This window comes from Macrobrachium nipponense, chromosome 2 (assembly GCF_015104395.2).
Source record: "Macrobrachium nipponense isolate FS-2020 chromosome 2, ASM1510439v2, whole genome shotgun sequence".
In the NCBI taxonomy this organism is placed as follows: Eukaryota; Metazoa; Arthropoda; class Malacostraca; order Decapoda; family Palaemonidae; genus Macrobrachium; species Macrobrachium nipponense.
The window spans coordinates 52,170,995-52,183,604 of record NC_087201.1 but is presented as its reverse complement, the minus strand read 5'-3'; the positions used below and the strand labels follow the sequence as shown (position 1 = coordinate 52,183,604).

The window sequence follows — 12,610 nt, the reverse complement described above, 5'->3', positions numbered from 1 at the left end:
ATGATTCAGTGATAGCCAAAGTACACTAAGTGCAAGTATGCTGTATATGAAAGCATAGGTGCATACAAACCATTTTTTAGTAACATCTTCCAAGTCAGTAGAGCATGGTCGGGGTATGTGTAGTGGAGTCTTATTGTAAGATTAGTCATGTGGTTGGGAGCAATTCAAATGGCATAAAGCTTTTTATTATGATAATGGTTTGTAGAAAAACAAGATATCTGTATATGTTAAGACATTAATAGTGTTTCAATATTACTGGTTTGTTGCACTTTGTGAAAACTTAATGTTCCTTTTTATTATGATAATGGTTTTTTTTAGAAAAACATTATATATTAAAACATTAATACATATAGTTTTAAGATTATTAGTTTGTTGCATTTCCTGAAAACTTAATGTTCTTTTCTATTTTTTGCAGGTCTTGGAGATACCTAGCATTATGGAAACATATGGGCTATGCTTTAATAAGAAAAGTCATGTAAATAGAAGGGTGTGTTTGTGATCAGGAATTGTGTATATGTGTGTATATTTGTAAGTATGTGTATATAAATATGAATGCATTATATATACATATACATAGAGGTATACTTTACTTATATATTTGTATATAAAGACATTGATTCTTCATTTAAACATGTTTTATTGATACTATGCTACTTTAAGCTATTACCCCTTCATTTTTGCTGTTTTTTTCCTTAAGAGAAAAAGTGAAGATAAACGAGAGAAGATTCTTGGTCAGCACTTACTGTTAAACTGTACTGCTATGTATTTCTCTTACATGTAATATGTAACAGTTCCTTGAGGTTCTCATAATTGAGAGATTTTCTTAGTAACTGTAATATGTAGTTTCATTTGTAGAAAATAAATACAAATGCAAAAGGTAAATCTTTGCAGGCTAGTATGGTACCTAATTCTTTTCATGTCGACAATTAAAATTGAAAAATTTTTTGAAGAGATGTTCCTTTCAATGTGTATTTCCATATCTGCATTTTATATGTAATGGTATTTTGATATTTAATACATTTGAACATTGTTCAAATTTACCAAAATGTTTTTGTTCAAATTTACCAAAATGTTTTGTGAGCATACACAATACTTATAATGTACTTTCTGATGGTTTATTTTTAATCAGAACAAAATTGTGTTGTTACACCTTGCCTTGAGTAAATTTAGCAGCCGTAATGTTTAAAGATGCTATTGAAAAGGTTGATGTTGCCAGAAATAGAACCTATGTTGTAAAGCTGAAGAGTAATTGGGACAGATTTGAAGTCTTATGCAATTTTTTTTTTTTTTTTTTTTTTTTTGTCATAGATACCATCTTTGCTGAACTTTGTTTATACTGCTAGTTTCATTATAGTAGTTATTTTTAATTTATGATCCATTTGCATATTACAACTGGTACAATTATGTTTGCTCCATATTGACCTTGTGGTTTGGTTAAATGCCACACATGCACTTATATGCACATTCCCAGCTCCCAGCATTAAGGAACTTCTAAGTACTATTTAGTATAAATTGAAATATTTTGCAGTTTTATACTAGACCTCTTAAATTACTGGTAAAGTTCTAGTGTGCTACTGAGATTTCTATGGTAAAAAGACAATGATTAATGAAATGCATTTGTTCCATCCATATAAATGAACACATACTGTATTGCATCTTGCCAGGGGGACAGGAAAGTACAGTTAGGCTCTCCTGTAGATGTTTTCTGATTTATATATTTACAGTCTCAAATTTTGTATGTGTACACATTACATTAGTTGTGAAATGCCCCAAGAATTACGAAATCACTTATTGATTATGTAGTCATTGGATTGGAGTAATTGAAACTTAAAATCTATTTTTTTTATTATAAGGTCTAGCTTTTTTTTTTTTTATAAGGGTACACTGTCAGTTAAGTTTTCTTATAAGTCTACCAAAAAACTTCCTTAGTTTTTCTTCCTTAGTTTTTGACAAGAAAAACAATTGAGTAGTCATGCAAGCTTCTTGTGCAGTTTCATCCTTCATATTTTAATCATATTTGAAGCAGTCTGTAATGTATAGTATGTATATTTTGTTTGCTGTATTAAAGCCCTGGTTTGGCTTTAAAACATGTCAAGTTTTTTAAATATGGTATATGCAATTAGTTACGATTATAACTGTGGTTGTAAATATCTTTCTGAATAGAGCTTTTATGACTTTGCAAGTATGGAATGTAAAACTGTTTTGAATTTGTATTCAGTGATGGGTTTGTAAAGATTTTGAGATTGCAGTTATTTAATATACACAAGTTGAGCTACACCATGGAGCTTCACAAAGGTTTGCAGTCTAATTATTTCTTTCATTTAACTTTTAAATATTTCAAATGTTTTGAGTTCATTTCAGTATGTGTACATCTTTAAGGAGTTTCTTTCTTTGGTGGGGCATTAAAACTTACATGCAAGAAGTTGACTTTGCTCTCTAAAATCTTTAATTCATCAGCCAAAAGAAAATTGTTTTTCCCAAGCTTGATGGCATGATACAGTCACTGTTTAGCACTATTTAACTTTTCAGTATACTTTTGATTATATTTTCTTTCTTATTCTCTGAATTTTTGTTGATGGCTTTAAAGTAAGAAGTGCAATATACCAACTTGAATTCAAGTTTTTATGCATAACTACATTTATATGTAGGAACATTTTATTTGCAGTGATTTGGTGGAGGATGAATTTCTGTTTCTTTCCTATCAATTAAACATTATATCTAGCATCACAGTATCAAATACTGTGTCGTTTTCTGCAGTATAATTTAGTTTTGTTGTTAAGTGTTGTTACTATTATTCCCTTTTGCTGCATTCCTGTTAGTGTTTTTATTTATTTTCACCAAGAAAATGTGCACCTCAATTTTATTGTAGATAATGTGATAATAGAGGAAAAAATTGTACAGTTCTTATATAAATATATTTGCATTTCCCAGGAAAGCATAACTGAAAAAGTATATGCACTCATATGCAGAGAATTTAGAGTATTTTATTATTTATTTATGAAAAAATAGCTTAAATGTTTATTTCCTGCTTTGGCCGGTTTCATTTTTGATTCTTTGTGCCCAGCTGTATATTAAAACTTGACATTTTATAATAGTTTTTATGTTCCTAATTTTTTTTATATGATCTAATGTTGCATAAATTGAGTTTCACTGATTAACAGATCTGGATGTTATTGCAGTAATGAAAAATTTTAGTAATAAAAAAAAGGTTATATGAAACATCATTAATCCCAATTGTCCTTATCACAATACATATATTACTACATCATTGTTAATATATTGAGGGTATAGTTTTGAGACATGTTTAACAATGATTGCATATAAACTATTCAGGGTGTGGAGATCTAATATCACCATGGCAGGATACCTGGTGGAAAATCTGTTATGCAGGAGCTACACAGACCTTTCAATTTATCTGATAATCAGATGACCCACAAGACGTGATATTTAAACAATCCTTGGTTGAAACTACCATTAACAATGTCTGAAAACTTTGTAAATTTTATTTTTTTTTATCAATGTGTAGAATACATTAATACTATTGGAAGATAATTATATGAATACTAAACTACAACACAGGCAACTATCACTAAATTATCAGGTTAGGTTCCTTGAATGTAGATTGACAGTCAAATGGATAACAATTTCTTTATTAACTGGGCTTAAAGGGGTCATTTCTTTGCCACTCTTCAAAGAATTATTGTAAATGAACCCATTAATTACTGAAAAGCACCTATCTGCAATATAGTTTAAAAGATCTTTACACAAAATTATTTTAAAAAATAAGCAATGGAATATTTCAGAAAGGAATATAAACAGTGTTTATAATTTTTATTTTATTTTATAAATAACATTTTCCAAGATTTTTTTAACAGTATCCAGAAAGTCTTCTCCTCACAGATGTGGCCAATTTTGGTAAACATCCTCAAAAAATGCTTATGACTGCTGTAATATGTTAAGATACCATATGGAGAGCCAAGCAAAATTATTACATAAGGACAAGAAAGTGGCTATGGAGACAAATAATATGAATTACATGATTAATGATTTTCACTTTGGAACAGTACACAAGGAAGAATAAAACAAAACTTACAAATATAGGAGGACCAGATCCAGATAATAGTTAAAAAGGCCTTCCTTGAACTACCTTTTCACCACAACATACATTCACTTCACCTGTCATATTCTTCAGTTGACAGAGGGCATATGATACAACTGTCAAATGCAAACAACATAAAATATTTATTCTATTAGGCTTAATGAAGACTTATATTAAACTTTTACCTGTATCTGTTTCGACTATAAACAAAGCAAAATTAGAAATGCATTGAAGTACTGTTGTAGTATAATGACTAGCTGTGTGGTCAAGAAAAACAGGGACCCTAGTTTATCACTCACTAATGATAAAGTAAGCCTTCAACAACTCCTTAATTTCATCCTGCAAATAATCCAGTGAATGAAGTTCTGGCAATATTGGCGATTTTCGGTTCCTGGTCCCAGCATGCTCTCCTGATACCACCTTTTCAATAACACCTTTGACATCTCCATGGCAAAATTCACGAGAAACCTTGGGCAAAACATTTTCAAAATTAGTCATAAATATAGTAGATAAAAAACACTAACAATATTTCCAGTATTTACTTAGAAGCCATCACAGATTAAGCCCAGTATATAAGTCACGAATTTCGCTTGTGCATCTTTAAACTATAGCTAACATCATTAAATTGCTTTACCAAGTGAAGTGCATGAGGAAAGTTTCCATGTTCTCTTTCAATGGACAGATGTTGATTAAAGTTGTTATGTGGCTGTAAATAATGAGGGCAGTCCTGAATCTGACAGGCATTTCTTAGAAGTTGCAAGTTGTCATTGTACCTGGAGAAATTATTCAGAGGATTTAGATAGCTTAATAAGGCATTACAGCTTAATAAAACATAACACACTTGTAGAAATAATCACAATAACTTAGCATACATAAAACATCTTTTTTTTTATGATGGAGCACAGTTCGTGCATTAAAAATACTAATCCTTAAAAAATTTTTAAAATACATACCTGTAGACTTTATCAAATGTCTCCTTGGTGACTTGAATTCCTCTAGCCTGAGCTGCTTCCATTATCTCCTGCTTCGTTAGAGGCATTACTAATGGACGATGAGCATTCAGATATGCTTCACGCCAATGTTTTATGGCTAAATTCCTTGCCTGAAATTTTAAATTTTCTTCAGTTCAGAAATATAGTATTCCTCAAATGACAAACTTGATAGACCAACAATAAAACTAAACCATTTACCTCTTCAAAAATAACTCTTCTCAGTACACAGCCATTTTCTTGAAGTATTTTAGTTTCGATGTTTTTCAAAGCATCATCAACCTCTGGCATCTCCCTCTGAAGTCGCTTTCTTGAACTACGAAACTGGAGGCTTTCACTGACATACACTTGAACCTGCAAAATATGGTAGTGATATACTGTACTTAAGCTTAGTGACAATATTTGAAGCTAGACATACCAAATATTCACAAAAATAAGCAGCAACAAAAACCTTGATGAACATTTCTGTTAAATAAAAAAAAAATCTGAAACAAACCCACTAAATTTTGATGACTCATGAAACACAGGGGTTGAGGGCTGCAGCCTTCAAACTTGTCCCAGAATTCATAGCTAAGACAGAAAAATTCCTCGGTTCACAATGACAAGGGAAAGAGGAACTAGTAACAGAACAAGGTTGGTAGCTAACATGAGTTTCGTCATCTCTGACAATTACAGGTTCTTTCCAAGACACAATGTAGACAGCTCCCATTGTCTCTTGGCCAGGATGTTTGGCTGTTGGGCAACCTTTCACTTAACAGATATGAGGCATATGACTCCTTCCTTTGCTTTAACTACTGGACAGGAAGTGAGCCCAGCCACCAGCTGGTTCTGACACTTACTTATCCTCCCTCCGAAAGTAAGTCTCCCCTTGCGTTAAGACCAATGGTTTGTTCTGTATATGAACAAAAATTTTAAATCAATTTGTATTTTTCATATCTAACAAACCTGAGGTCTTAATGTACATGGCCCACAGCGAGTCACCCCTCATACAGTTTACCTGGGCTGCACGAAAACTAATCCGTCGGGGGAAAACTAGGTCAGGCTCCGCCCACCTCCTTCCTAATTAGCTATCTCTCGTGCCACCAAAACCTTGTGCTTCTAATAACCGGACTCCAGCAAGGTGCTAGATAAAACCCCTTACATTAAGACCTAAGGTTTGTTAGTTATGAAAAATACAAATTTCTTTAAAATTTGCCATATTTATGTACTCTTCCAATTTATGACGAATCTGCTGAGCGAGGAGTAAGGTACCATTTTTTTTTCTAATCAAACATTTAAGACCTTTAGATAATCAATCATCCTATTTTTATATTCACTTGTGGCTAAAAAATTTGTCTCCTGAAGAATGATGTAATGCCATAATTATTACCATCTCCAAACCAGAAAAGACCAAAAAATATAAACAATCACAGACTGATTTCCCTAACAAGTTGCTTGGTAAATTATTAAGTGCAAGACATATGACATTTTCATAAAACAATACTACTATATGTATTATCCCTGGAGGACCTATTATTCTGTGATCCAGAACAACAGATCTACTATAGTACAGTGGTCCCCCGTATTTGTGTTCTCTGGGTTCGCGGGCTCACAGATTCGCGATCTCTCTCTGGACCATATCTACCCATTATTTGAGGGAAATTTATCTATTTGCGCTATTTTTCTATGAAAAATATCCAGAAAATCCTTTTTTTTTATTTCAGCATAAAATGCACTTTTTGTGATAAAACTATTTAAAAAAAAAACTATGTATAAAAAATTGTAGTTTTTTTCTTCTTCCAAATAGGGCGGTTAAAGCGTTTTTATAGGGGTTCAAACTATTCACAGATTCTAAACATTAACAGGGGGTCTGGTATGCATCCCCGCGAATTTGGGGGAACCACTGTATATAGAATGCTATCCCATCTGAGAGATTGCACCCATAAAGGATTTGAATGCAAACAATAATAATAGCTAGTTTCTTTGATATGGAGATACTCAATATTGAAATTACACAAAAAATATACATTGTCACTTGTCAATGACCAATGAAAACTTTCTTATAGACCATATACAGTGGAACCTAAGTTTTTGTACATATCCTTGGATTTCGTACACTTGGAAACGCTCCTTCCAGGGCCCACCATGTGACTAGCACCCAAACAAAGCATCCCGTGTTCTCTCGTAACCCATTCTGCTTTTGTGCTTTTTTATTCAAGCGCAACTGCTAAATAAGCCATCATGGGGCCAAAGAAGGTTCCAAGAGTTAGCCTTTCTATAAAAAAGGCGAGAAACACTATTATAGAATTTAAGAGAGAATACGTAGGAAAGTATTGAAGGGTGTTGCATGCCAATCTCATTGAGAAAATGCTTACAACAAGCGCTGCTGTTAGTGAATTTAAGGCCAGCAGAGGCTGGTTTGACAAATTTGGAAAGCGAACAGGCATTCATAATATGCCTACTTCTGTGATTAAGGATATGTTTCCAAAGTGGAGTGATGTAAAAAAAATTTTCAGGAGAATTATCATCCCTACAGAGATGTAATCCATGTCTCCAACATATTTATGACAATCCCGTGTTTAACTTTAGATTTAAAGAAACGCCCAAAACAAATGTTTCTGGACAGTTTTGTTTTGCGACAGGGGTTCAGTGACTCTCAAGCTGGTCCTAGTGCCATTAAAAAATGAAGAGGGGAAATAACCTCAGACAGTGCCAGTAAAAAACAAAGAGAAGTAACCCCCATATATGTCCTTGATACCTGAAGTCCTTCTGGAGGGAGATTCCCCTTCGAAACAATAACCTCTCCTCCCTCTCCCCTCCTCTCCGTCTTCCATACGCTGACAAGTGTCTTTCATAAAGGTAAGAGTGATGTTAAATGTTCATTTATTCATTTCATTGGTTATTGACAATTATTTCTCATTGTTTTCTGCATGTAAAACTGTTTATTCTCTATAAAATGTAAGATTGATGTTAAATGTTCATTTATTCATTCAATTGGTTATTTACATTTATTTCTCATTGTTTTCTGCATGTAAAACTGTGGCTATTCTCTATTAAATGTATTTTTGTCAATATTTTTGGTTGTCTGGAATGCATTATGTTCTTGTATTTACATTATTCCTTACAGGAATTATTGTTTCGGATTTCGTACATTTTGGGCTTTCAAATAATATTAATGTAAACAACAATATAAATTCATTAGAGAAATTACTAGAGTGAATTAGTAAGATTTTAATTTATAAATAAAAAAATTATGTAAGAATGAAGAAAAACAGTCTTTTAGCATAGAGACTTTAGTGATTCTCTAATAATTGCTGCCATCTTGGAGTCAAAAGATATGCTGATATCTCTCTCTCTCTCTCTCTCTCTCTGGAAAAGATATACTATGGGAGGGAAGAAGTGTTGCCTATAGAGATTCATTTCAATCTTTTGACACCCTAAGGAGTTAATTCTCTCTCTTTCACTTTCTCATATTACATATTCTCTCTGAAAAATTCATGAATAATTTCACTCTTGATGGTCAAATATATATATATGTTGCCCATTCAATGGTCTCTCTCTCTCTCTCTCTGTTATTGGCTGTAGCACATATATATTTCTAATGGTAAAATTTTTAAGATGACTTTGAAATTATATTAATACAGTGGACCCCCACATTCGCGTTCTCCAGATTTGCGGACTCGCGCATTCGCAGATTCTCTCTGGAACATATCCCCCTATTAATAACTGGAAATTTGCCTATTCGCTGCATTTTCCTGTGAGAAATATCCACAAAATCCCGGTTTTTTTATCAACTTCATCGTAAAATGTACTTTTTGAGATAAAACTTTTAAAAATCCTGTTATGAAAATTTTTAGTGGTTTTTTCTTGAGTTTTAACTAATAAAATAGGTCATTTGAAGAGTTTTATGGGGGTTCCAGCTATTTGCAGGGGGTGGGGGGTTGTCTGGTACGCATCCCCGTGAATACGGAGGACCACATTAATATAATTTCAGAGATTAAATACAGTAATAGAAAAATAATTTAAGGTATATTTGATGTATTTGAACTTGCAAGATAGGCAGTTATAAGAAATTTTCGAGTGGGCTTTTAAGTGTTCGTGGATTCTAGCTATCGGCAGGGGATTATGGTATACATTCCCTGCAAATATGGGGGTTCAGTTGTATATATATATATGATATATGTATATAATATCTATATATATATATATATATATATTATATATAGGATATATATATATATGGTGTGTATATATATATAAATATATATATATAATATATTATATATATAATATCTATATATATATATATATATAATATATATATATATATATATCATATATATATATACATATAAGGTATACAGGAGCACAGACATAAGAGGTTCAGGAGGTCCATAGATATTTCACATGTAGGCCAAGATTTATTATCATAAAATGTTTTGCACATCAACTTCGTGCATCTTCAGTCTGTTAAAAGAGAAATACATATATTAAAAACTCAATATAATGATTTACAATAGTATGTATGTTAAAATGCAATAAAAATATAAATAGTTAAAAAAAGAGAAGAAGAAACACTGTGGTACCAACCAACTAGAATGGAAGGAAAGCAAGGAATGACTTTTGAGAGAGCCAGGTCCAAGACATTGACTATCACAGATGTAGGCTATCATATGGGTTTCAGTTATAGAACAGGTCAGAGACTTAGTAATCCTGAATTTTCTAATATCAAGAATCATGCCGCCAAATGCAAAATAAATGTATCGAAACAACCCTTCAAGATAATAAGTTACACTAAAGACCCGAATCACCTGACTACCTTGGAATCGCTATTTATCAAAAGAGTGGTTCCCCCATTGAATAACACCTCGGCTTCACCTCTACATCTGGGATAGTCAACGTCTTGGACCTGGCTCTCTCGAAAGTCATTCCTTGCTTTCCTTCCATTCTAGTTGGTTGGTACCTCAGTGTTTCTTCTTTTTTTTTTAACTATTTATATTTTTATTGCATTTTAACATACATACTATTGTGAATCATTATATTAAGTTTTTAATATATGTATTTCTCTTTTAACAGACTGAAGATGCACGAAGTTGATGTGCGAAACATTTTATGATAATAAATCTTGGCCTACATGTGAAATATCTATGGACCTCCAAACCTCTTATGTATATATATATATATATATATATATATATATATATATATATATATATATATATATATGTATACATATATATATATATATATATATATATATATATATATATATATATATATATATATATATATATATATATATATATACATATATACACATATATATATACATATATCATATATATATATATATATATATATATATATATATATATAATATATTTATATATATATATATATACACATATATATACATAAATGCATACATATAATATTATATATATATATATTCTATTATATAATAGTTATATAATATAATAATTCTGTATATAATTGTATGTTATATATATATATATATACCATATGTATATTAAATGTATGTATATTAAATATATATATAATATAATATATAGATTATATTCTATATACATAGGTTATATAAATGTATGTATAAAATTGTATGTATATATATATAATATAATATATATAATCTATATATATATATATATATCTATATATATATATATATATATATATATCGAGCTACTATGTCCTTTAATATCAAATTCGCTCTATCTAGGAATTAATATATTTTCATATATGCTTCCGAAGGGGAATTTTTTCTCGATAATAGAATTGCCTGGGCGCAAACCCACGGAGCCTTTCAAATCCAGGAACGTCAGTGAAGCTTTTACTTACTACACCACAGCGAATTAGATATTAAAGGACATTGTAGCTCGATATATGTATATGAATCACGGAAATGTGATATGACATATATATATATATATATATATATATATATATTATATATATAAATATGATATATATATATATATATATATATATATATATATATATATATATATATATATATATATATATATAATCTATATATATTATATATATATATATATAGATATATATATATATAATATATAGTATATATATATATATATATACTATATATATATTATCTATATATATATTATATATATTTATTATTATATATATATTATTATAATATATGGATATGTATATATATATATATATATATATATATATATATATATATATATATATATATATATATATGATAATATTTCTACGTCTATAGAACGCCTCGCCTTCCCAGCAGAGTTTAGTTATATTTAATTATAAAAGTAGCAGCCATGCCTTCTCCTGAAGCGACTGTTGTTGGGAGAGTGGGTATGTCGTAGGAATGATATTTCCGGTCTGACGGAAGCTTAGGGTAAGAGAGGCAAGTCACAAGAGTAGCTAGGCTTCGAGATGGATTTTAGGGACTTCTACAATAAGACCTATTTTCCTTCCAATTTGCTGGCGTTGTGTTTACCACCTTTCAGGCAATGCTCGGGGCGGTTTTTGGAAGCCCCGTGATTCGAAAACAACCAGTATCGCTCTCAGTCGGCTGCGAGACGTGATCTCGGACAGGGGTCAAATTGCCAGCCTCCCAAAATTAGGCCTACCCACGACGCACTGGTGGACACGAACCCCAGACCTGAACAGAGGTCGGACCGCATTCTTCTACAAGGATACACTGAATATTGCATAAAGGTACGTCTGAAAGTGTAAACTTCAACCCAGCACCTTTTACTACCATACGACTCTTGCTAAATTCATTTTCAATTCTCATTTTTACCCCTTCTACATCAAAGCCCTTTGTCCCCATCGGGCCACGTGCTCCCCTTTGTGACTTGTTAAAGACCAAGCTTTCGTGTATACCTCAGTGAACCATTCGAGTTTACCTTCCCCAATGTTAGAGAATTAATCAGCCTTAATCAAAGCAAGAAGTCATTTTTCCTTTTATCTCGTTTAATCTGGGATTCTTTTCCAGATTCCATGAGTCACGTGTCGTCTCTGCCCGCAAGTGTGCATTACCCAAGTGTATGAAAACCAGCTATAACGGCTCAACGGAGCCATCATTTACCTTTTCTCCAGCCCAGCACGGGCCTTTTAGTAAATAAATAGTTGTTAAGTAACGAGCTGAGTTTTCTGGCGACCTTCCCTCTAAAGAAAGAAATTAATAACTATCAGTTTACGGTAAGTTCAAGCAATTCCCTCTTGAAATCCCTCAATTATTTCCGTTTACGTATCTAGCTTCTCTCAAGGCCCTATATACGTAACATTGTCGACTTCGCCGAGGATATGAACCTAGCTTGCTTAAAAAAAAAAAAGCTTGTAAATCGCGTTATCCGTTGTAAAACGTAAACTGTAAATTATTTTACAAAAAGTAAATCAAGCACACTTGCAGGGAAAGAAGACACACTGACTCACGGTAAGGTATTCCATTCATTAATATGATTATTCTATAACCAATGTTAGCTTAAGGTACGTTTAAGTATTTTTATTGTAGAAGTGTGTT

General features: G+C 31.6%; 2 protein-coding genes across 4 annotated transcripts in view; one reads left to right on the top strand and one right to left on the bottom strand.

Moving 5' to 3' along the window:
* Window positions 1-512, top strand: part of LOC135220575 (protein lin-54 homolog) — a 242,885-nt gene extending 242,373 nt beyond the window's left edge. For both annotated transcript variants that reach the window (XM_064257821.1, XM_064257820.1), the window contains one exon: window positions 416-512. In XM_064257821.1, the coding sequence (XP_064113891.1) occupies window positions 416-432 (17 nt within the window). In that variant the 3' untranslated portion in view covers window positions 433-512. The remainder of the gene's footprint in view (window positions 1-415) is intronic.
* Window positions 513-3,814: 3,302 nt separating this feature from the next.
* LOC135220574 (uncharacterized) overlaps window positions 3,815-12,610 on the bottom strand; it is a 106,143-nt gene continuing 97,347 nt past the window's right edge. For both annotated transcript variants that reach the window (XM_064257817.1, XM_064257818.1), the window contains exons 6-9: window positions 5,290-5,442; window positions 5,053-5,201; window positions 4,734-4,872; window positions 3,815-4,567 (exon numbers count right to left, since the gene is read on the bottom strand). In XM_064257817.1, coding sequence (XP_064113887.1) covers window positions 4,391-4,567; window positions 4,734-4,872; window positions 5,053-5,201; window positions 5,290-5,442 — 618 coding nt within the window. In that variant the 3' untranslated portion in view covers window positions 3,815-4,390. The remainder of the gene's footprint in view (window positions 4,568-4,733; window positions 4,873-5,052; window positions 5,202-5,289; window positions 5,443-12,610) is intronic.